The sequence below is a fragment of the Hermetia illucens genome, chromosome 4, assembly GCF_905115235.1.
Source record: "Hermetia illucens chromosome 4, iHerIll2.2.curated.20191125, whole genome shotgun sequence".
Classification (NCBI taxonomy): Eukaryota; Metazoa; Arthropoda; class Insecta; order Diptera; family Stratiomyidae; genus Hermetia; species Hermetia illucens.
In genome coordinates, this window is record NC_051852.1 from 14,472,871 (window position 1) to 14,499,119 (window position 26,249).

The window sequence follows — 26,249 nt, forward strand, 5'->3', positions numbered from 1 at the left end:
TTTTTCTATCAAACAAAACACTTAGGTTACGAGATTTGGGGGGTGGACAGCGGGATAGAGGTGTATATTCCCAAAGATATTAGTTGATATACTTGGTGGGGTTGTAATCATAGTGATACCAACTTTTTCTCTGGAAATGTCGTGTCATTATGATGGTGTATGCTATTTCCTAATGTTCAACAGGTCGAAGGATTAAGCGTCCTAATCTTTGGGGATAAAAGTTTTGTATGGTACCAATTTTTCTTTGGATCCATTATGTTCCATTAAATCAATTTGGCAGTTTCTGTTCGTTACACTTCTAGATATCACTAAATAGGCGCCTGACATTTATATATGCTTCTATTCATGATCCTTTGTGTCATATTAGGAACAGTTTCCAAGTTTTTGCCATTTTCATTGCATTCTTATAGAATCAGGAAAGTTCTCAATGAAAGGGATATAAAATTCCCTTTATTTGGGGTTCACTGTAGTAGCTTCCAGGAACATTGAATCGCTTTATGGCGTTCCAAATTTAATTAAAAAATTTTCAATTAAAAAAAAGTATCTTTTTTTTTGCAAGACTATCTTTATATTTTTCATAGTCTTTTGAAAAGATAGGAGATGTTATAACTATATCAAAACATCCTATTGTTCAACTTTGACTTTCGCGATCCAACAAAAGATGTCGGTATAAAACTTTTACGAGGATGGAGCCATAAAACTCCTACAAACTGAAAACAGAAAAAAAGATTGACCGCGAAACGAAAACCCACCTGTGGCTGCTGCATGTGGTCCTCAACAACGACAACATCCGCTACAACTTGTTGGCAATTCACGCATAGAAATCTTAAACCGAATATCACAATGAATACAACTAAACCGAGTACAACTTTTACTCTGAGCCCCATTATTAGCTTTTAATTGATTCCTATCAACAATTACAGTCGTTGCTGTTCACCGTTACTATCCACTGGACACAAACGAACGAAAGATACAAATCAAACCGTGTCGATATTGAAGATACCCGATCCGGATATGTTATAGATAAAAAAAAAAGATATATCTTTTGCTCCACTTAAAACAATGAGATATGCAAATAAGTCGATAATTGCATGGTCAGTGTCGCGTGTCCGCACAACGTCGTCCACTCAGAGTTTCGTGCAGATAAACCGTGGTCAAGCTCAATCACTCATAGCTTCATTATCTTAGCTCTATCTTGAAAATTTCACACTTTCACTACATCTCTCCAGGGCATAATCATCGCCGATTATGTGCCGTATTAGCCACAAATTATCTCGGAATTGATTGTATCCGAAAGAAAAACGCAAATCCAAAATCACGTCTATCAATAAATCGCCTCAGCCTTGGTCATAGCCTTTCTGTTACTATTTATTAAGTCGTTTGCGTAACACACTATCATTCGGAGATGAATGAAAATTTTTGGCGCCAACTTTCCAATCCGCCCGCAAGCAACACGAACTCGCGTTAGATGTATCTAAAGACGCGAACAAGCTACACTTCCAACCGTTACAAACGCTTCCAAGTGACTACTGGCTTCACGGAATGAACGTTGGCTGTCGACTGCCGGCCGTCCGGCTGCCAAACGTGTCGACATCAGGCACCAGGCAGCCTCCGTAGCAGAAGACTCGTCTATTCCACCAGAAGTGAAAATTGCAGCCTCACCCTCCCAACTCGAAGCTGGATGATCCACGTACTATGCTTCCAGGCAGACGAAGGGAGGTAGTAGCAAGCGCAACTCCACGTGGCCCCCACAGTCGCGTGAATTGCAAGCACACATGTGAGCCTGGGGCTCCGCCACCCAGGCACACTGCCCTCGGCCACATTAAGCTTTCGCATAGCGAGCGTACAAGCTAATATGGCATCAACCTGAGCTCTGTTCCCTCGGAGGCAACCTGCATGCACAATGGAAATTCTATGTCCGAAGGCTCCCCCCATATGTGGGCGAATAGGCGAAATCCTCCGGTCTTGATCCTTAGACAAGAAAACAAACAACAGTTCTTGGAGGAAAATACAGAAAACACTCGAGCCAGGCGAAGTGAAGCTCGAAATTGGACATCCTTCCGTCTAGCGTGCCATTAAAAAAAGGACATGCAAGAAATCCCTAACCAGAAGATACTCGCAGGGGGTTTCCCTTTGAAGTCTAGCCAAGTATTGCTTATTTGATTCCCAAATTCAATCACAACAGAGAATCACCTGCATCGGATCTTCTTCGAGTGAGGTATTCAGTTTGGGGTAGCTTTAAATTTGGGGGTTGGTTCCTTGATGCACTTCGAAAAGAATCGCATTCGTGCAGGGTAATACTTACAGTACTACAAGTTATGAGAGATTTTAGATACTTTACTCAGCTATTGGGAAAGCTCTCGTATTTAGGGGATGATATATGATAAAAGTTTCCAGTAACAATCATATCAGGAGTTCGATTTTTTTCGGAATTCTGCATACGAGAACGTGTTGCCGAACTATCACGAAAGGTAAAAGGACTAAATTTAAGATAGAATTATTTCGGTTTTCTTTTGGGAGTAGGATAGGTGAATGCATTTACGCACAGAGTGTTGGACTCCCGCAACAGTACGCTGTCGGGCTACCAATTAACCACCTCCCTATCATCAGAGAACTAGCCTGGAACCGTTTGATACATCACTTCCGGCTAGCCCTCCCTTTCACCAACGGGAGGAAAGAAGAGGAAAGAAGTTATTAGTCTAGGGAACCTCTTGACATGCCGTCCCTCCGCCAATCTTCTCCGCAAAAAAGGACCCCGAATATAATATGCAACACGACTCCAGCTGCCAGCGCTCCTCGGCATCTCTCTGACAATCTTGTCTGGACTCTCTCTCTTGCTGCTGACGAAAGCCGTCCTACTTTTCGCAGCAGAAAAGGTATGTTCAGCGTCGTCCGCCACTCTATTGTAGAAGACACAATCAGGAAATCGGGCCTTCCCAATCCTGTGCAGTAGACACTAAAAACCTCCATCCCCGCTTAGAAGTTGGGTAAGAAATTAATCAATATCACCATGCGTTCGGTTCAGCCACGGGTCTAAATTATCGATGAGTCGCGCAGTCCATTTTGCCAAGGGAGTTGCCACTCAATAAGAGTTCGTTGACGTTCTACACGGGCAACCATTCCTCTTAAGTTTTCGCCCTTACGGCGGTAGATAGCTTTACGCTCCTTGGCAAGGAGGGCAACGGAGGTCATTCCCGCGATCACCATCACCGCCGGTTCTGAGACATTGCGATAAGCAGACGCCACTCGCGAAACTCCCCATCTCTATACTTGACCAAAGTGCTTACAATGCACCTCCTTGTCAAGGGCATCAGTCCATACCTCCGTGCCATAGAGCAGAACCGACTGTGTTGTTCCCATAAGGAGACGTCTTCTAGTAGATCGCATCAATATGCCAAGTCTGTTTTGCGCCTGTTCATCAGTGCGTCCGGCCACACGTGCCGCAACGTCGTCTGCATAACCAACCAAGCGCGACTCTTCAAGCATGTCGAGTCTCAGCGAACTATCGTAGGAAGGGTCCTGGAAATCCGGCCCTAGGATAGATCCTTGTACAAATCCCGACGTGATTGTCATCTTCTTCTGGTCCTCTAGCGTCTCATAGAGCAGGGAGCGGTCTTTCAGACAATCCCTCAATATCTGCAAGAGGTGGCTTGACACGTGAAATGAGTTTTCTAATGCGCCTAATATATCTGTCCATCTTACAGAACTGAAGGCATTTCTGACATCAAGCGTTATGAGGAGCACTATCGGTCAAGATCAGCGGCTGTAAGCCTCGACTCGATGAAAATCATCTACGGCCCCCATAATAGCATCCATTGTGAATCTCCCTCTTCTAAACCTGCCTTCGGGATAATTCCCCAGCAGTGCGGATCGCTTCAGTGAGTTTACTCCTGATGAGCTTCTCGAGCACTTTCCCGACGGTGTTAAGCATACACAGCAGCTGGTATGCAGACGGGAGCTCCGGGTCTCCTTTATCCTTGCTGGTCAGCACAAGTCTGGTCACTTTGCAACGACAAGGAGCAAGCAGCAAGTCTGGTCTGTAAACTTTCACCGGGATGCTATCAGGACTTGGCTCTGGTCTGCTTGTTTTTCATAGTAAGAACCGCTTCTTTGAGTTCTCTCATTGGGAGAAGGTGGAATCGTCGACGCTTTCTGCGCCGTTGATATCGACCCGTACACCTCGTTGACCAGGTTCTACCAGCCGCAAACTTGGCTTTTATTTATCGCGTTGTGTAATCTCCTTTTTGGCGACCTGTAATAATCATTTGCACCACAATCCAATTATATCAGGGCCTTGAAGTGTGTTAGAGCACTTCATTCAAGACCGCGACGGTGCAATCGCCCAAGATTATTACACTCATTTGACTCAGGTACTCATTCGTAGCTGAGTCGACTGGTATCCGACGCCAAATCACGATACAAATTCCGCTGTCACTAGTGAGATTTGAACAGACTTGTGCCTTGCCGATCTATTCTGTGCTTTCTTGGCACATGCCTCCTTGTTGGCGTGTAAACGTTATGCCAAACGGCGGAGTGTATGACACTCCTTCCGAAGGTCGACAATTTCTGTCGTCCACCAGTACATAGAAGGCTTGTTGTGCCTGGGGCCCTCCGGGGCATGGAAGCCTCACATACTCTCGTTATCAGATTCATAACTGAATTTACGACGGTGTCAGTTGCGACGCTGCCACCTCCGGAGCGCCCTTTAGTGCAACTCTGCCTGCTCCAGGAACTTCGAAGAACTTGAAGATGTTCACCCTCGCGACATTCCACAGGCTGGAGAAGTGTCGCGTTGGTGCTCGCCGGCAGGTAGAATCAACCACTTCGAACGCTATGTACTGGTGGTCATTTGCCGAGAAGTCTTCCAGGACTCGCCACCCGTCCACCGATGATGCCAGAGATTCCCATGCAAAAGCGATATTAGGAATACTTCTTTCACAGCCTGGGCGCTGAAACTTTGGCGTGGATCCGGTGTTTAAAACTTGGAGCCCGATTTTCGCCACCATTTCCGGAATCTGTTTCTCTCTGGAGTCTGACTGAGGCATGCCCCATTCAAGGGCCTTGGCATTAAAATCACCGCCTACCAGGATTCGCTTCTCTGTGCCCGAAACGGCGTCCTCCAGAGCATCAAGCCGCCGCCGAAAGTCCGGCATCGTCTCATTCGGCGTCAGGTAAACGGTAAGAAACTTTATCCTTTAACATCGAATCCAGACAAACCCACTCCCTCGGCCTTGGGGAAGTACACGAAGTCGAACGTGGTCCCGAACTCAGATGGCGGTGGTGCCCGATAAGTCGAGATGCCCTGAAGCTGGGTGCCTGTTTCGATATTGCTCGCTGATTAGCACTAGATCAGTTCCGCAGCGAACTGGTGAGCGATTGTCCTCCAGTGCATGTTAATTTATAAAATGAGGATCAAGCCGTTCGCACCCTAACCCTCTCCAACTCCGCCCTGAAGATCGGAGACCGTCCTGAGGCCGCAGTGTGTGCGACGCTCTCACCAGACGCGCCACGATCCCTGCAAAGAACACATCTCTCGCTTTTATCGACTCCGCTTGATGACCCACTTGGCCACATCTCCGGCATGCTGTCCTCCTGTCCGGTCCCTTGCAAGGTGCTGGGTCCTCGCATATGGGGACTTCCACCACGGCAAGCTTTTGGCCTCGAGCATTTACTCTACCCGGGAATTGGTTACCTCTGGACATTCAGCCTTTATTGCCTCCTCTAATTCGGCCTTTTCTGTGAGGCAGTCAAGATCCCGGATTTCTAGAGAGCACATGGGCTCTAGACTGGAAACAAAAGCCTTCTCCCCCAATAGCCCTTTTCCCGCTTCGCAGTACGTACTCTTGTTAGTCGTCTTTGGGTCCAGTTCGACGAGAACTCCATCACTCCTCTGCTTCGTTGTCTTCGGTTTTCATCCTGTAGCGGATTTTAATAAGGACTTCTTGCCTTCCGTAGACTACTTAGAGACCAGGACAATAGTGGAAAAAATTGAGTGTTCCGCTAATATGGCTTGGCCTCTATCACGTGCTGTCCCACACGAAACTTTAGAATTTCTTTCACTTTACGGCTGCTGACCAATACGACCTCAAATTTGTGTTCCGCTAACTCTAATCCATGCAATACCAACCAATCCTTGTTCAGTCTAACCGATGTCTCACATGCCCAGATAACATCCTCCAGGTGTTTGTCTATTACAACAATTGCGATGTCGTCTGGATAGTCGATACGGGTAACTTGCCGCGGCAGTTTGATACGCCGCACATGGTCTTACATCACGTTCCCCTGATCTTTGAGGCATTCAGCCGGTTATGAAATATTCAACTGCGAAAACCATGTTGTTCTGTGGACATGCTTGGTGGCATGCTTCCTCTACTATTGGGAGCAGCCTGTTGCATATAATACGGTCCAGCAACTTACCCATACTGTCCAGCAAACAAATGAGATGATGACGTCTTTCCAGGTGGCTTACCACTCTTTGGTAGCAGCACCAGCATTTGCCTTTTCCACTTAGTGGGAATGTGTGGAATTGTTTTCTTTTCATTTTACTACGTTGTATGTGAGATTTTATATCACCGGATTATAGGTTGTGGTAGCCATTCGATGTCTGTCTGTACGTCTGTCTTTTTTTTGAGGAGGTGGAAATCTTCAAAAGACACTGACTTGGACACGCTAGCGTGTGGGATTTCTTCCCACTAAAGCCCCGGAGTCAGCCCACTGTGGATTGGTCACCACTCTTCTTTCGTGGCGTAAGTACGGCCACTGACCCTTTCCCGAGCGTTGTCAACCCTCTTGCCGTTCATTTAAATATATCTTCCTCGCAGCACTCTTCGTCTGCGATATGGGACTGTTTGTGTTCGCCATCTCATCCGCCAAGATGTTCATCGGTATCATTCCCGAAATAGCGAACGTTGCATCATCTTTTTTAATTTTTTTTCTCTTTCACGCAGGCGGAAGATCTTAGAAAGACACGTCCGCCCCAGTTCTGCCGCACAAACGCCGGGTCTACAGCGGGCGTGTGTAGGATTCGCACCCATTAAAAACCACCCCCGGTCTCTCCAGCCCCAGCCCCGAGAGACCACAATTTAGGTATTACGTCGCGGGGTAGCTTTGTCCCTAGGCACAGTCCTTCTCTTCCTTTCGACTATCCTTTTTCTTTGTTTCTTCAGCAATTCCTCCTATATTTAACAGTAAAACATCACATGTTCTGTTCGTCCACCGATCCTTAGTAGACTCGTCCCATCTGCGTTCCCAGAAATTATGCGACTCTGACCTTGCCAAATTTCTAAACTCTGTGTATGTCTTGCATGGTACAACACACTCATTTCATTCGCCAGAATGTCGACAGGGATTATGCCTGCCACCACCAATACTTCCTCATCAGATGTGATTCTAGAAGAACAGCAAATTTTCAACTTTCTTCGATTTTCAGGAGGCCTGCCACCGTCCGATTTTCTGCGATATCTCCCGTTCCTGATGCCGTAGCGTGAAAATTCTTGTATTTTCTAAATCTGGGCCGCGTCCCCTTTCGAACGAGATATCTCCCAACGGAATCCGACGATTTTGCATTTTTGGCCATTTTTACGGCGCAGGGGTCGTGGAAACTTTCAATTTTGCCCTTCTCCCCACCCTTCCAGTCAAATTAATAATAAAAGCAACCGACGTGACTCAAATTCATCCGATATGACTGCAAACTTTTGAGAAACCACTAGGAGAGGTTTCAAGAAGCAGATCGCGTTGAGAAGTCGAGGCGGACAACCAATATCGTTGATCTGGGCTAAATCAGAGTCTCCTCTATGAAATAGTAATTCGAAGTGGTCCCAGGAAAGCATGGGTAGGAAAAAGTGGCGCACCAGGGTCATCCAGATATTTCCATACACACATACCGAGCAAGTAGTTCTGACCTCCTAGCTGGAATAATACCTGCGTCCTAGGTAGCGAAGAGCGAACTGCTAATGACCGATACACGCCGGGACACACTGGGAGTCCTCGGAGCCATCGAAAGCTCTTTGTCGACGTCGATGAGGTGATGTGATCCTAGCTCTGCCAAGGTTGCAGTTGTGGCGTGTATCAGTAGCCAGCCCCTGGTCGGGTAGTGAGCATTGAACCAGCATTAGTGGACCGCGTTGCCCAAGCGAGCGTTGATCCGTCTGGGAGTTCAGGGATCAGCTAATCGTAAGTCCAGCCTCAGGGAACTGGGGTAGGGTTCTTGACTATTGCGGCCGCTCCCTTTCATACAATGCGCTGGTAAAAAACCTAAATGGCGAACAAAAAGGTGGTTGCATTTATACGCAGCACGAAAATGTGTCGGTCGCCCCAGCGCTGAGCGAATGACGCAGCAAGGGCTGAAATATCCGACGAGATATCGGGATGCGCAGACGATGATGCGATACCTGCAACAGAGACGGGAACTCAGACAGTACCACGCAGTGCTATAGTTGCGAAAAGAGGCACAGTGGAAACTGCCGAAGCCATTTGGTTAGGTTTCGAATATAAGCCGAGTAGGAGGGCTATCGACTACTCTGGCGCAAGCTGAAGAGGAAAGGCGTATTAATAAATGGGCGACAGTTGCGAAGCGCATGCGATCTGCGACGTTTCTTCAAAAAAAAAAACCTCAACAAAGGAGTGAAAAACGGGCTGATGGAGTTGGAGGAGCTCCTGGACAGAATTTCATATTATAGGCGGACATGAAGAGTAAAAGAATTCGTGGCAAGCAGAAACAACCGCGCCTCCCCATGAGAACACTGCGAGTCCCAAACGGATCGCAGACAGCCCATTTCAGAGCGAACTGGGGAAAAAACGAAAGGAGGAAGAGTTATCTAAAGGATACTTCATTCAAGTATTCTCCAGGTCTCAAAAAAAGAAGGCGAAAAGGGGCAAGAGACTTAAAATTAAGGCGAACATGAAGGACGGAGTACAAAAGAAAAGGTGTGGAGACGAAGGAGAACTAGACCGCAAGCTCTGCTTACTAAGCCAACGGAAGGCAAGACTTTTGCGGAAGTCCTCAATGAAATCCATTACAAGGTCAAACCCGAAAACATCATCATCATCATCATCAACGGCGCAACAACCGGTATCCGGTCTAGGCCTGCCTTAATAAGGAACTCCAGACATCCCGGTTTTGCGCCGAGGTCCACCAATTCGATATCCCTAAAAGCTGTCTGGCGTCCTGGCCCACGCCATCGCTCCATCTTAGGCAGGGTCTGCCTCGTCTTCTTTTCCTACCATAGATATTGCCCTTATAGACTTTCCGGGTGGGATCATCTTCATCCATACGGATTAAGTGACCCGCCCACCGTAACCTATTGAGCCGGATTTTATCCACAACCGGACGGTCATGGTATCGCTCATAGATTTCGTCATTGTGTAGGCTACGGAATCGTCCATCCTCATGTAGGGGGCCAAAAATTCTTCGGAGGATTCTTCTCTCGAACGCGGCTAAGAGTTCGCAATTTTTCTTGCTAAGAACCCAAGTTTCCGAGGAATACATGAGGACTGGCAAGATCATAGTCTTGTACAGTAAGAGCTTTGACCCTATGGTGAGACGTTTCGAGCGGAACAGTCTTTGTAAGCTGAAATAGGCTCTGTTGGCTGACAACAATCGTGCGCGGATTTCATCATCGTAGTTGTTATCGGTTGTGATTTTCGACCCTAGATAGGAGAAATTGTCAACGGTCTCAAAGTTGTATTCCCCTATCCTTATTCTTGTTCGTGCTTGTGTTTGACCAGTGCGGTTTGATGTTGTTGGTTGATTCGTCTTCGGTGCTGACGTTGCCACCATGTATTTTGTCTTACCTTCATTGATGTGCAGCCCAAGATCTCGCGCCGCCTGCTCGATCTGGATGAAGGCAGTTTGTACGTCTCCGGTGGTCCTTCCCATGATGTCGATATCGTCAGCATAGGCCAGTAGTTGGGTGGACTTGAAGAGGATCGTACCTCTTGCATTCACCTCAGCATCACGGATCACCTTCTCGAGGGCCAGGTTAAAGAGGACGCATGATAGCGCATCCCCTTGTCGTAGACCATTGTTGATGTCGAATGGTCTTGAGAGTGATCCTGCTGCTTTTATCTGGCCTCGCACATTGGTCAGGGTCAGCCTAGTCAGTCTTATTAATTTCGTCGGGATACCGAATTCTCTCATGGCCGTGTACAGTTTTACCCTGGCTATGCTATCATAGGCGGCCTTAAAACCCGAAAACAGCGGCGCAGAAGTCTCTTCCATTCGTAAAACGAAGTTTGGTGGAGTCCTATTCGAACTAGGTCCGAGGACAACAAATAAAGTTACGTTCTGTGAAGCAGTCAAGCAGGTTATGAACCTGATAACAACGGCCTGCGGACTGTCGTAAATTTAGTTATGAACCTGATAACAACGGAGCCTCGATGCCCAGGAGGACATAAAGATGAGACATGAGATAAATGGCGACCCGTGGAGATTCACTGCAAACTGGTAACGTGAAAATTCAGGACTCTGAAAAAACCCTGTTCGCTTAAGACCGAGCAGGTGTAGGGCACTATTCCTTGCGAATCCTGTACGGGATGTTAAAGTCGGCGCAGAGAGCACGGAGGATCCATCCTAGGGCCAGACGTCTGGAACGCTAGCTATGACACTTAACTTAAACTCAACATGCGAGAGGAGTCAGTCCTGGTCGGTTATGCAGATGATATCGCGGCGCTTGTTGCTAGACCCACTGTCGAACAAGCGCAAAGCAGACTCAGGATATTGATGCGACGGGTAAGCGGATGGATGACTATTCATGGTTTCAATATTGCACTGGAAAAAACCGAAGTAGTCATCCTGATTAAAAAGAGAATTCCGATCTTGCATCCCATACCATTCGGCGAGTCGATAATTGAGTCAAAACCAGCAGCAAAGTACCTCCTGCTGACTCTTGACTCAAAGATGACCTTTTTTGAGCAGATAAAAATATCAGCGAACAAGGCTGCAACTGGAGTTTCGGCGTTAAATAGGCTAATGACAAATATTTGGGGTCCTGCGTCTAGCAGGCAACGTCTTCCGATGAGCTCATTGCAGTCTGTCCTGCTCTACGACGCGGAGGTATGGACTGACGCTGTTGACGAGGAGGTATCGTAAGAGTCTGGTGGAAGTACAGAGACGGGGATGGTGATGGTGATCGCGGGGATGATCCCCGTTGCCTTTCTTACTAAGGAGCGTCAAGCCATATACAAGCGCAAGGGAGAAGAGCCAAGGAAAGTGGTTGCTCGTGAAGAACGGCAACGCACCCTAGACGAGTGGCAAATGAAACCAGAGGCAGATGGACTGCGCGACTCATCGTCAACTTAGTTCCGTCGGTGAATCGGAAGCATGGTGAGCTTGACTATTTCCTTATCCAGTTCTTAAATGGGCATGAAAGTTTTCACTCTTACCTGCACGTGATTAGAAAGGCACGATCTTCGGATTGTGTGTTTTGCAATGGAATTGTGGACGACGCCCATCACACTTTTTTTTGTGAAAGGTGGAATGGGATTCGTCAGCAGCTCTATTTAAACAGAGGGGATCTCTCTGCAGACAACATTGTGGAGGAGATGCTGAGGATTGCTGATAGGTGGAGTCGTGTTGCCCATTACGTTCGCGTCCTCGGATGGCAGGGGGTTCCTTGAACTAACAATTCCCTTCTTCCTCTCCCCTCACGTTGGTGAAAGGAATTCCTTGATTTGAAGTAATGTGACAAACAGTTCCATGCAAGCTCTCCGACGATGGGGAGGTGTTTGATTGGTAGTCCGACAACGTAGCGAACCAGGAATCCAACATTGTGTGCCTAAATGCATTCACCTACTCTATAAAACCATAAAAAAATGCTCTTCAGCTCCTCGAACAGCTCGTTGGCGGCATTGATTGTGTTCAAGTCATCGTCTGGTTTCACCGGGTGAAACACTTTGATCTTTGTATTCCTGATTCCGTACCGCATTCTGTACTTTGTGTTTTCAAGCGCTCTCCGGTGCCTTCAAGCGCCCTTCACTTATAAGGCTTGCTGTTCGTCTGGGGTTCCTCTATCATGCTCACTACCTAAGGATAGTATCTGTTGGGGATTCTGATATTTTGAAAGCGCACGTCTTGTATGAATATGCTTTTAGTCAAGCGGATTATCGGCAACCAGATGTGAACAACAGTTCTCCTTGGATTCTCGTCGTATGATATACTCTTCAACTTCACATCCTCTCAATCGCCGCTGATCTTAATGATGAACTAACTGAGAAGTTCCTTGGAGGATTGGCACTCTCGTACTATTATGTAATATATACGGACCGATTGAGAAGGATCAAGGCTGAGGATGGCCTTGTTTCAAGGCTATTTGTACCTTCAGCGCCAGTTTGCTTCTAGTGGAATTGTCATCCGTCAATAACACCCCTAAGTGATTCCTGAATATATCGTTGAAAATTTTGGGACCGTGATTTTCGTCGATCAGCCATTGCTGTGTGCAGAGGTTGCATGGCGTTCTAGTACTTGCGAGCGTTGCTCCTTTTGCTCTACTACAAGACGTCATCATGACATCGGTAGGTTCGCCTTCTGCTGATTTTTTCATCGTTTATTACTACCTTCCTTCACAATGACCTGGTATTCAATTGCGTTATTCTCGTTCCGCTCATGAACGCTGTCAGCCTCCTTATTTTTGGCAACCTTTCCACATAGAACGTCTTCTTCTTTTTCTCTTCAGCTTTTGTCCCGTTCACAAGCGGGGTCGGCTCGTCGTGATCGGTTTCGCCATTTGACTCTATCGAATGCCTGATCTGGGTGCAATCTCGAGGCTTTCAAATCCCCATCCAGAGTATCAAGCCACCGTTGTTTAGGTCTGCCTTTTGGTCGTTTACCATCAACTTCGATGTTCAGCCAATCTTGGCAAGTGAATTCTCGTTTGCACGGATTGCGTGACTATACCATTGAAAACGCCTCTCTTGCAACTTTTCCACGGTCAAACGCTTTTCCTAGATCCAGAAAGGCAATGTAAAGAGGGCGATGCTTCTCACGGTGTTTCTCCATGAGTAACCGCGCAGCGTGTATTGCGTCAGTAGTTCCGTAGTTCTTGACACATCCGGCTTGATTCACGGTTATTTCAACGATTTCGCGAATACGGTTGTCAAGAATGCGTTCAAAAATCTTCATGGTATGGGAAAGTAACCGGATCGGACGGTAATTTGAACATTCTGCTGGACTACCTTTCTTTTTCCATATTGGAACAGTGGTACTTTCTTGCCAGTCAGATGGTGTTCTTCCTTCCTGAATAACCCGGTTAAAGAATTCACCGAGCCACAGTGTTGGGTCCCAGCTCTTCGCTTTCCAGAGGTCAGATGCGATGTTGTCAGGTTCTGTGGCTTTCCCCGATTTCATTTGTTTTATTGCCTCCTCGACTTCAGTTGTGCTGACAGTTAAGCCCTTGAGTGTTTAACGTAGGTACCGGTCGTGGAGACTTAATCCTACGGTCCTCTTCAGACACGGATTGATTTTGTGACCACAATCAGAGCCCCGCTGAGATAAGCAACACCGATACCAGTCTATACCAAGTGCATGGCTTAGCATTCATACTGATGGATGCAAGAATTACCTAAATCTCTACCGAACTAAGGAGTACGGCACCCGTGTTGAAACGCAACACTACGCCGAGGCCCGAAGGTCTATTCTCGCTTGAGCATCACCAACAACCCCCATGAAGCTCCCACTAGGGGGCCAACCGGAAACAACCGAGCTATACTCATATACGACAGGAATTCTCCCGAAGTATATGAGTCCAGGGGCTACCCCGGTTCCCATGGTACCAGTATACGCCTGGTAAGGTTTCGTGACCAATTTGCCACTTCAGATGAGTCCCCGTGCAGACTCGGATCTGATCGCCCTGATTAAGCCTTGGAGCATTCGCCTACTGAATCACGGCCGGCAAACCAAAGTGATTAGAGCATCTCCCGGTGCCCCCACTATGGAGGTTCTCCTCGGCCACTTGGTTTTGGTTTGGCCGACAGGGTTGCCGCCCCGTCTTCCTTACCGCCACCTCTGAGCACCAGTTGCGCTGACAGGTAGAACTGCTCCAAATGTCGGCAATGATTGTGGAAGTGAAGAATGAGCAAATTCTTCAGTTGAAATCTGCTCGAAGTATTCTCGCCATCTATCCGCTGCGGCTCGACGGTTGTACCGTTCTTGTCATTAACGCAACAGAAGTGTTCGATATCCTATGTGCGTTCATTACGGCTTTTAGCAAGTCGATACAGATTTCTCTCGCCTTCCCGAGTGTCCAGTTTATCGTAAAGATTTTTGTAATGGTTCGCTCGGGTGACAGCGGCCGCTTTCTTTGCTTCCCGGTTGGCATTCTTATCAATTTGCCAATTAGCAGGCGTTTTATCGTCGAGAATTTGTGGTGTTTGTGGTAGAGGCGTTTCTTTTCACGGACCTTCATTTCAACATCATCATTCCAAAGCCAAGTATCTCGGTTGATGTAACGCTTACCCGGCTTGGTGGCCCCGAGGGTTGCAAAGGCCGCTTTGTGGATCGTGTCTTTCATTTGGTTCCATGATTCTTCCACATTTGTAATGGTCGGCAATCGTATGAATGAGATCGTTTCTTCGTTCCTCTCACCAAAGCGCCACCATTTAATGCGTCGCGGACTGTTTTATCGGTGGCTTAATTCGCAGGACAGCAATCAACGGCTCATGTTGTGGTGCGATGGTCTCATAGGGAACGACTTTACAATCAGTGACAGTGGTAAAATGGTGGCGTCTCATGAGGAGTACAATTTCATGGGTATCCGCAAAATCGATTATACGCTCGCCACCCTCATTGCGCGCTTCGAACCCCTTTTCCCCATGGCACCTGTTACCGTCTGCCTTTTCATGATTTTAAAGCGTACAGAAATTAAAAGAGAAAACGAGATTTAGACTGTCTGGAGAGATAGCATAAATTACATTTAAATTTCTGAGAACTTTAATATATTTCAAAAGATATTCCATTAAATTTCATTTCTCATTGTACCTACCACCACCTTTGTTTGGTAATCCCATCCAAGATGTAGTTCCTAATTGGAAGGAAAGATACTCAGAAACATATATCTTCTATATTTCCACCTTTGAACAAACATAAAACAAATTGCCTCCACTAGTCCTTCAAAAACTCACAATTGAATTCTGAAATACAATTACGTAATTCCCACATATAACTCACTTCAGGATCTCCCCCCACCCCCAGTCCATTTACTGCCTTCTGACCAGCAGTTCTTTAATTCTCACTTTAATATGACATCAATAGCAAGAGTTCCATTGACTTCCTAAAAGACCCTCTTGGGAATCGTTTTCTTGAAAACAAAGCTGTTCCGTTTGTTTTGTTTCTTTACACCTCCCATTCAGGATCCGCCAGTTTATCCACACAGTAGACATTACTGTCGTTAAAAATGTGATAAGCTCTACGTGCGGTAATTGCACTTAGTGTTTTTCATTGTGCACCGAAGCTGAACTTTTTCTTGTTTCTTCGGGTGTGAGGGTGGGTGAGGATGGGAAGGCGAGGCCGAGTGCCAAGAATGGAAGCTCTTCATATTGTACATTCAGTGCACATGGTTCACATGCCACACGTGATCGATTTCTTAATCGTAATGGGGACATGCACTCTACAAACATATAGCACAACGGCCATACCTAGGAGATGTTGATCCCGTCTTCGTCCTTTGCCATTTCGCTTTGGGGGCAGTATTGGTAATAAGTTGCGGACACGCTACTATTAAATATCGACTTGTATGCTTTTGCCATGGAGAAGACAGCAGTCTGTTGGATAGTTGGTGGTATCGATTCCATAAATTACAGTCTAAATGATGAATCATCAGAAAATGTAGGCATAATTTGTATTAGAACCGATAACTCTGAATATGCTGGAAATGGGGCGCACGTCGGCGTGGTGGTGGTGGAGGGTGTCCAACATGGGAACCTAATTACCACCTATATATTGGGGAACTGTCGATTTATGTTTGGATGCCCAGCGTTCCAAGGGAATAAGCTGATTTCCGTCGGAGATTTCCTGTTCCTTAGAAATGGCAAGCTTTGTTCATGAGTGAGATTATGCGGATTTAGGCTGAATCATTACCTTGGTTCCCAGTTATTGATCTTTGCAACAAATGCCGGGCATATTCTACAAAAAGCACCTCATGATTAAGATAATGTGTGTTATTACCGCATATTCAAATTGTAAAGGACGATAATGAGCTCCGCAAGAAGTATTTAGTGCCTATGTCTCGAGCCTTATCCAAAATGGCACATTATGACATCCTCCTGGAGATACGATTACGTTGTTGAACACATGACACACTACCTTTGATCTATCTCCATTAACAAAGTGTCCAGTTGTGGTAATATATAAGTTCGGCTACACATTATATCTCAATTCCTCAAACCTATGGACAAACTTCGCAGCCATCCCACAACCTTGCTTCCTGGAACAAAGTCATTACTTTTGCTTAATTTCCGTATAGTCCTTGTTCAATGTACAAGAATTTTCCCCGCTTAACAGCATTTTCTTCATGTCCTCATGGAATTTCGAATCGGTATTGCATGGTAGAGCAGCTTATGGTCATAAAAACAGACAGCCGCATGCAATGGACTCACCTGCTCTTTGGCGTAAAAATAAGCGCACAGCGAGTTGACTTGGCGATGATGTTCTGCCGCCACGTCAACCACGCCCCTACTTCCGATGTCACGAGGCAGGTTCATCCGCTCCACGGCAGACTTTTGATGATGCATTCGGAATTTGGACATAGTTGTCCGTATCTGCCGCTGGACGTTTTCCAGATCGGTCTTCGTCCACGGCAATATTCCGAATGCATAAGCCAGTGAAGGGATAGCGAATACATTCAACGCGCTTATTTTATTCTTCCCCGAGAGATGCGATTTCAGCACCAGCTTTACACGTCGCAGGAATTCGGACAGCAGAGCATCCTTCAGATCACCAACTCGAGCATGGGTTCCTTGCAGAATTCCTAGGTATTTGTAGAAGTCTGTCTAGGTTATAGCTTCGATGTGGAGGTCATCAATGCTATGTCTGGAATGCGGCTCGTGATGACCTTTGCGGATGGCTTGGATTCGACACTTGTCTAATCCAAACTCTATCCGAATGTCACGGCTGAATATATCTATTATTTGCAACAGACTTCTAAGGTGGTCGTCAGTCCCAGCATAGAGCTTGATGTCATCTAAGTACATCAAGTGTGTCAGTTCGCACTTAGCACGTAGGCCATACTTTATTGCAAAACCATGTCCTCTAGCATCATTCAACAGCCATGAAAGGGAGTTCAGTGCCATACAAAACCAAAGGGGACTCGACGAATCTCCCTGGAAGATGCCCCTCCGTATACGAATGGGCTCTGAGATATTAGCACCCTCAGATGTACGAACTGATGAGGTGGTATGCCACCCTTCCATGACTGTCGCCAAAAATTTTATTAGTTTCGGATCAATGCGATACAGATGTAGGATATCGATTACTCAGGTATGCAGAACGCTATCGAAAGCCTTGGCATAATCAATATAGCAACTAAAGAGGTACCATTGGCCTCTAGTTGCTTGTCCTACAGCTACCGAGTGGATAGTGCGTTGCTCTTTGCAACCCCTTGACCCAACTCGGCAGCCCTTCTGCTCCTCAGAGAGGATGTTGCTGGTGCCTTCGGGGGTCCTGCACTGTGTCCTTCTTAGGGATAAGGTATGTAATCCCCACAGTGAGGAAGGATGCAAATTTCTCCGGCCGATTCATGACCTCATTTATACTGCGTGCCAACCGACTGTGTATGCTGGTAAATTTCTTATACCAGAAATTCTGCACCCGATCCAGACCTGGACCCCTCCAGTTCTCCGAGCTGTTTATGGCTCGTTGAACTTCCTCTTCGGTAACATCCGCAAAATTGATGCCAGACGTATTGGCATGGCAGGTGCCTTCGGCGGTGATCCACTCAGCATGCTGGGCGGGTAACCCCCAAAGTCCACCCCAATACTTTTTCGCTTCCGTTACCGAAAACTGTCCTGTCTAGACGCTCTGTTGGGATTCGTTGAGAGATTTGAAAAAGCTTCGCTGGTTCCTCGCGTATGTTGCATTCTGGACACGTCTGGAATGACCTTCGCCATACCGTCGTAACCGGCTGCATATGACAGAAAGTTTCTGCTTCAATGTGTCCAGAATTTCAACTACGGGTGTCTCACTGGGGATGGCATATTTTCGGTAAACCCTTTGCACTTTGTTTCTCACCCGTCGGCTGGCATTGCCAGTGCTGATCTGATTCAGTCTAGCAATGTCCTGCCTTAGTGAGTCCCGCCGACGTTCCAGACGAATTTTCCATGGTGGATCTCTTTTGTCACTCAAACCAATAACACGAAAGCGTATCTTCTGACCGTGCAATCTGATAACCGCAACTGCACCACAATACACAAGTGATTGTAGTTGCAGCAGCGACATATCAGCACACAGTCGAGATGCAATCTCATCATTGATTTGAGATAGAATTCCCGGAGTTGCTGGAGATGCATAGAGCCTGGGAATACCTGGTCTATGCAAAGGATCCATATCCGAGAATTCTATACACGCTCTTTGGAATTCGTCCCGAACCTCAGCGGAAACCTCAGCTGGACGGTGGAGAAGAGTGCTTCGGCGAGTACTGAACCTGTTGCCTGCAGTGCGGCGTGATGTTGTTGATGCCGCCGCCTCTGCCCCCATCGACTCTCGGTCACCAGTTTCCCCGATGACTTCAAGTCGAACACGTTCCCTGATGGTGGCCGGGATTGTGTCGCTGCGAGTAATAAAGCGGTACTGGTCTGCGACTCGCTGCACAGTCACGTGCGCGAATTGCGGGAAACGCTCGACGAATCTCTGGTGCAACAAGGGGCGGTAAGATGTTGTACCCGCCCCCGCCGTTATTTCGTAGTAGGAGCGGATGATGAAGAGGTTCATTTGTTCAGTCCATTTCATCCGCTTCCTACGCGAACCTGCTGAAGTGGTCGCCACAGGTTGTGGCGAAACAGCTGCAGCAGGCGAAGCTGTGCTCCTGGTCGTCGTGGCGCCTAGGCGTCGAACCGCCCCACGACTAGCGGTTTCGACGCCGTGCTGTCCATTACGAGAGCCCGACCCAGTCACCAAGTCAGACGACTCCCGCCGGTTATCCGTACCGGACCTTAAATTTCTCCTTCTTCTCATTTTTGGTGGTGCATTTTATCCCTAGCTGCCAGGCGTGTAGATAGCTTCCTTAGTGAGTAATCTGCAAGTCTGCAAAGTTCCTGCATTTTCCTCACCTACCCCGTAAGACGCTGCGATGGCGTACAGCCATTCCGACTGAAGCTATCCATCCCTCCTCCTTTCACAACCGTGCTTGGGACCGGCTACGGCGGAGTGATTATTATTATTAAACCAATTATTTCCATTGTTGTTTTAGTGGTGTGGTGTGCAACACCAAAATATGCATATCCGGTCTCCCGGAAGACCAGTGCAGACGGGAAATCTACAGAATCTAATCGAAGATTTTGCTAACGTGGTGAAACATGAGCAAATTTTGGCGATAGCCTTCATAAATGTCAAAAAAGTTGGAGACAAATAAAGTGATCCCTACATGTTCCCTTTGATTCCACTTCTTTTGTACATCAAACATCTTACAACTATTTCTTTCGCAGTTCTATCTATTTAGCGATTTCCTCTTTCAATTTCCACCCCGCCCATATCTTCCTTTTTTCGTAGGCAGAGTAGGCCAATGCGTTTCAACACAGAGCGTTGGACTCTCGAAACCGTACGTCATTGGACTACCAACTAAGCACCTCCCTGTCATCAGAGAATTAACCTGGGACCCTTTGGCTAGCCTCCCGCCCTCCCGATTAAAGGAACCTTCAAGTCAAGAAATCGCTTTCACAGGAGAGGAGAAAAGAGGGGGAGGGGAGGGGTTTTTAGTTCAAGGAATCTCTTACCATTTGGTCCCTTCACCGGTCGAGGTGAACCTCGCCATGCTTTCGGTTCAGCCACAGATCTGAGTTGCCGATGGGCCACGCAGTTTGTCTGCTTCTTGACTCATCTTGACAGTTGTCATTGAGTCGAACCTTAGCAAAGAGGGCAACAGGAATACAAGCGGTTCTAAGCCAGTGCGACAGACAGACGCTATCTACCTGGCTACACCTCTTTGCCAACAATATCAGTCCAAACTTCGGCGCTGTAGGGTAGAATGGATTGTGTTATCCTCATAAGACGGTGTCTCCCAACGATCGTCATTACCCAAAATTAGGCCGAAACTCCAGCTGCGGCTTTGTCTGTTGCTACTTTGATTTACTCGAAAAAGTTTGTATTCGAGTCGAGGGTTAACCCAAGGTACTTTGGTCTGGTTTTGGTTCTATAATCATTTTTGATTAATCTCAACTCTAGACTGAAACAATGAGCAGTCATCCATCTGCTCACCCATCTCATTGATATTGTCAAGGCCGCTTTGCGTCTCCTCAACAGGACCTCAGAAGGCAAATGCAACCGCAGAACCGTCCATGCACGACTCTCCTGAAATGTCGAGCCTAGCAGACTATCATAGAAAGCGTTCCCGAGGTCTGACCCTAGGATGGCTCCATGTGCAACCCCCGATGTAATTTACATCCTCATCTGGCCCTCTAGCATCAGATCCGCAAGAAACAGCTCACCACATGGACTGAATTTCTAGTGTGCCTAGCATATTTGTCCACCTTACGAAATTGGAAGCATTTCTAAAATCAAACGTTATGGAAAGCACTACCTGTCAAAATCGGCGGCTGTGTGCATTAGGTCAATAAACCGCATCCATGGCCTTGATAGAAACATGCACTGTGGATTCCCCTGCTCTAAAACCGAACTGGAGATAAGTCCCCGGCAGCACATATTGCTTTAGCGAGTCTATTCCTGGTGAGTTTTTTGGAGTTTTTTCCCGTATTATTCGGTCAGAGCGGTTGATATGCAAACGCCAGTTCAAGGTGTCTTTTCCCTTCCCTAATCATTATCAGCTCCGCCAGCTTCAAGGAAAAATACCCTTCTTTAGGCATGCGGTGAATGCGATTGGTGTCGCTGCTTCCCGAGACTTCATGATGGGCGTTGACATCGAAGCTGAGGATAAGTGGTAACGCCCTCTTCTCACAGTACTTCATCAGTTTAGCGACTTGCTCCGGTGCAACCTGGATGTTGTCTCCTAGGAAGTAGCCCGATGCCACGACTGCCTCTCGAGTGCTCCTCCCGGCTTCCAGTGAGATTTAGATAGCCACAAGGTGCCCGGTCAGCAACTCTGAGAGACATATATGTTTTGAATTTCGCTTAAGAATTATGGAAGCTCTTGGTTTTTCACAAGAAGGATCCCAAATTACCAGCATTCTTCCTCTTTGCAGACCGTGAATTTGCGCCCGGTGCAGCTAGGGCTCCTGAGACAGCACTGTTCCATTGTTCTCCTTAGAACTTGCTCTTGCAATTACCGCAGATGCAGCTTTCGCATGGTGGGAATTTGTCTGAGCTATTTTAGTGCGGACTGTTCACTTCGTTATTGTTTAGAGCTCTTCTCTATTGTCGGAGTATCGCCATCCTCCTCTGACATGGCGGTTTCCTACGCGTTGCTCTCCACCCTGAACCCTAGAAGTCCTAGGTCTAGGTCGTCGGGCTTCTGCTCTTCACTGGAGAGCAGGTCTACTGCCATGGCTGATCCAGTTCTTTCTGCCTCTATGGCTTTCGAAAGTTCTTCGGGACCGGTATGTTTTTTACTCAGCGTCTCCACCGAGGTGTCTTTTCTCAGCTTTTCCCTGTGCACGTGCACAGGAATGTCGCCAAATTGATAGTTGATATGGCAACTCCGACGTTTAATTGCCTCTAGGGGTCGGCCATCTACCCAGATCGTGAGGAGTCTACTCTTGGCCTTCACCTTGCTTCTGAAGACTCTCCATAGTCGCGTATGGAGATCCTCATTCTGAGTGATTAGGAGGTGCATGAGATCTTCGGTCTTTATTGTTGCGGCTTTCGAAAGAAAAACTGTCACCATGTGTGCTCCTGGTATATGATCCCCAGCACATATTGGCGGTTCTGCTCCTTTCCAGCCTAGCAATTTAGGAACTATGATTCTAAGCTACTCTGCAGTGTCTTCCGTCGCGCAGTCCATCAGTATATGACCTGGTAGATAGCGTATCCCGGTGAACACAAGTTTCGCAGTCCTTCCCTTGGACTTCGGCCTGACGACGGGGTCTTCGATAGTTTCCTGCTCCTCACGAGTAAGTATTTGCTCGGGAAACATTTTTGGCAGTATGGCCATTCGAATGTCCTTGATCGCACTAGCATAGCTAATGACGGGCTTCCTGATTCCTGCCTTCACCTCTGACTTGCTCGGGTTTTCTCCTCTCTTGGGTTCATATTTATATTTGTTGAGAGCATTTCCTTCATGCGTGTTAATCTCCGCTGTTCCTCGCTTTCTTGACTCCGATAAAGATGGCTTAGGTTTGTCTTGAGCCTTCTTAAGGGCCTCTTCTGATTTCAGTCCTTCTTTCAGATAACGCAGGTACCATTTAGCACCTGTGACACTGAGATCTGTCTCCTTCCTGACATGTGATATACTGTTCTCAGCCGTGCTTTAGCTTGTCCCTGCTTTTTGAGCAGTGGGGTTTTGTTGGTTGTTATCGTCGCAGTATACCATATATATATAATGTTTACTTTGGATCTACTGCATGAAGTCTTAACTTCTCCCTTCTTGGGTGTAATCCCCTGGCTATCAGTATTTCAGAGATGTGCCTCCGCGTGGTTAATCAGTTTGTGTGCAGTACAGGGTCCCGCTTTTTTGGTTTTAGTTTTTTTATTTCCGTTATTTTTGCAACAGTACTCATTTGATTCCCACGGGTATAGGGGTTAGAAGGTTCGCGGTGTCATAGCCCCCTATAGCACGATAAGGCCGGATATCAATGAGGCTTCGTTCGAATACAGTGAGTTACTCCCGACTGCAAACTAACCAATGGCCACTGTTTGCATGACACCCTGGATTAGGGGAGGTGTTTTTCGACTCGCTAGTATCCGTAGCGTTTTGTTAATAGTAAGGTCACCTCGTACAGGGTGTGGCTATTACCACTCTCTAACGGTCTTGGTGGACAAGAGGCTTGGTCCGTGGAAAGGCACACATCACCCTAGTGGAGAGAGCTCACACCCAAAGAGAGATAGGTTGTCCCCAGGGAGCTATATTCCGCGTCAATCTATCGTGCAGTGCACTGTTTGGCCCCCTTTGTATAATATTTAATCTCATTGTAGTATCTATGACGATTCAATAATTGCTCAATAATTTACATTTTCTTTTATCTATTTTCAGGTAAGTTAAAGCGAAATCTCCAAATACAGCTTTTTTTGCATCCTGGCCTTATAAAAGAAGGGTTAGCGAAGGTGTGTATACGATTTAATTATATTTATTCCAACGTGTATCTACCCTATTGACATATATTTAGCTTCTACGAACTGTACACGGCCTGTATATGACAGAGCTGGAAAAATCTCAATGGCTTATTGAATAGATGAATAGTTGAGAGGGAAGTAATACGAGGCATCCAGGAATGGAAACTGCAGTTGGAAGTCTCAGTGTTTAGGGTGCTAGGCGGTCATAGCGGAAGATCGCGGTCCATCGGCCTTCATAGTGGATACAAGATGACAAAAGTCACCTCTAGTTCAACCATAGTAGAACCAGACCCTAGGTACACCTTTTCATTATCAATCATGATGAAATGTCCTGACACTTACGTTTGGAACTTTCTTTTCCCCGTCGATTAAGTGGTGCCTGATCGTAGTTGCAATTCATCAGCTCTAACTGGCTCAAAGTTGCTCTTTCATTTAATCCTGTTAATGACGCTTACTGTTTGGGGGAAGTTCGAATGGTATATCCTCGTTGGTTTTGCCGCTACCAATAGCATGAATTCGGTCATTTTTCTGACGAATTATTATGTTCAGAAATCCTTCGTGGCCGTCTGGTGACAATAATTCTTCTCTTTTGACGATTAAGCAGAATGTATCCTGTCAAAGACGAATCTGAAAATCTTATAATCCGCAGATACTAGAACCATATAATGTTCACCGAAGGATTTTTAAATGGATTGTATTATCCGTGGCTCTGCGCTAAGCAGATCATTTCGTATCCCCTTTGTGTTGTACTAAGCTGACGAAAGGATCTGTTTGGTTGCATTTTTGCTTTTCCTCCCCACTGGGATCCTTTCGCACCTTGGTTGTTTTCAGCTCGAATTTCTGAATCCCGTGCCATCCTTAATATATAAATTACCAGCTTAAGCTTCCTTTTTGCGATTTGTATCACAGAGTCCTCTCCGCTCCCCCCTTCCCCCTTTCAGCTATTAATCATTATTCAATTACATAAATTGTGAATATTAAAATGAGCTTCTTAGTTTGTTTTCCCCTAAATTGCATTGCCTAGCCTAGTACGTGCCAATACTAACTGACTTGTAAGTATATCTTTGCCTAGCGGATCACCTCAGGTAATTGCGAAACATTTATGTATATATACTATACTAAATAGCTGAACGCATGCAGCGGCTGGAAGTAGTATTACTATGTAATCATTCGGGCTGTTGTCTTAAAAAGCGACAGGCAGAAATCGCTTTAGAAGAATCGGGTTATGAAAAAGTGCAAGCTAAGATCTAGGAGAATCGCCTTTTCCCCGGTAGCAAGTATTTCTATCTGCTCACCATCTCACCATGTAGAGTAGACTTTCCTATCCTTCCCCTAAACGACTTACCAGGTCTAATCATTCTTGTGTCTTTGGTATTGTTTTGAGGTTGAAGTCTGGGCTTCGCAAGGGAAGCCTCCAAGAAATTGCCATAGATCGTCCTCTTTGAGGCTTTAAGCATCGGAAGCGTGGAAGAGTCAAAGCTGTCGCTTCAGTGTAAATTCTAAAACTTTGAATGTCTGTACCACGCGAAAGTGAATATTCTGACATAATATATGTAATACATTACGAGCTGGGTACTAATGGGTCTAATGTCCACTCAAATGTTTTTATATAGGCAATACACAGAATCTTTCATACCCGAAGTGTTCAGTTTCCGTTGTCAGGCTCATGTCAGCTGCTTCGTCACCACCCCGCAAAGTGTCCTTCAGCATAGTCTTGCGTGTTCCAAGAGCTTCAATGCAAATCGTATTGCTCATCTTCACAACGCTTCTAGAGTAGGGAGAGTCCCGGGGTGGTGTACGTTGAAAGATACTGCCAACCACGTTGAAAGCAGTTTATTGATGGTCTCTTGTGGAGGAGTTTTTCAAATCAGATCGATGACACCAGTGCTTCCGGCGTGAAGGTTACTTTGGGAACACTAAGTTCGCAACTTAGTCGGAATGCCATTTCCAGAATCCGTTTCCCTCTTGAAGCTGGATAGGGCGCTGTCATTAAGGTCACTTCCAGCCAGGATTCAGCGTCCGGCAGAGCACCAAACTTTATCCCTGAACACCGAATCAGACAGAGCTATCCCCTCGGCCTTGGAAAAAATCGGGTACCGTCCAATAATGGGGAAATTTAATAAGTCGAAATGGCATATGGTTGGGTCCTTTACCGGCACTGTTCGTTGATTAACACTAGAACACCTCTTACCCCGGGAGCGAAGTCCAAAAGCAACTTATGAGCGGTTTCACTCCAGTGCATGTTGATTTGTAAGATGCGTATCATGAAGATCGGATACCGCTTAGAGCCCTCAGTACGTGCAGCGCTCTCACCAGACGTGAAACTATCTTTGCAGAGAACCTAACTCTCCTTTTCAATGCAGGTGTTCACTTTATGGCCTACTTACCCCGATAGGCTGAAGACGTTCGCCCAAATTTTAAGCACCTGTAACATTTTGTGTGCTACCCGGATTCGTATCCTACATACTGCGCAACCGATTCTGATTTTCCCGCTGTTACGAAGTTTTCCTGCGTATCTAGCCGGGCATTGGTCATCTGTGGACATTCACGTTTGGTATTTTTTGCACAGAATGTCTACGCTAGAAATCAGAGCTTTCTCTCCCTTAAGTTTTTAGAGGCTGTCTCCTTGCCTTTATGTGAATGATGATTCTTTTTTCTTAACTTTTGACGCGTGGTTACTGATCCTTTTTCTTTTGTGGCGAGGAAGGGGCTAAAAGCTTGCGAATATATGCTTGGAAAGGGGGGATTGTAGTTAGGTACTATAGCTTGCTATTCCCAATAATTTGCATTCGGTTAGCTTCTTGAATTCAAGCCAGGGAGAAAAGTGGACAATGAAACGTGTGTAGGGCTGAAGAAGCAGGCAGACCGCGTCAAAAATGAAGGA

At 46.5% G+C, this 26,249-nt stretch overlaps 2 protein-coding genes across 2 annotated transcripts in view; one reads left to right on the forward strand and one right to left on the reverse strand.

The window, feature by feature from the left end:
• The window catches only part of LOC119654622, a 183,460-nt gene extending 181,893 nt beyond the window's left edge, over positions 1–1,567 (reverse strand). The window contains exon 1 of the mRNA XM_038060094.1: positions 753–1,567. Within this exon, the coding sequence (XP_037916022.1) occupies positions 753–887 (135 nt within the window). The 5' untranslated portion in view covers positions 888–1,567. The remainder of the gene's footprint in view (positions 1–752) is intronic.
• LOC119654623 (actin-histidine N-methyltransferase) overlaps positions 1–26,249 on the forward strand; it is a 358,831-nt gene that overhangs the window by 198,634 nt on the left and 133,948 nt on the right. The gene's annotated exons all lie outside the window — the stretch shown is intronic.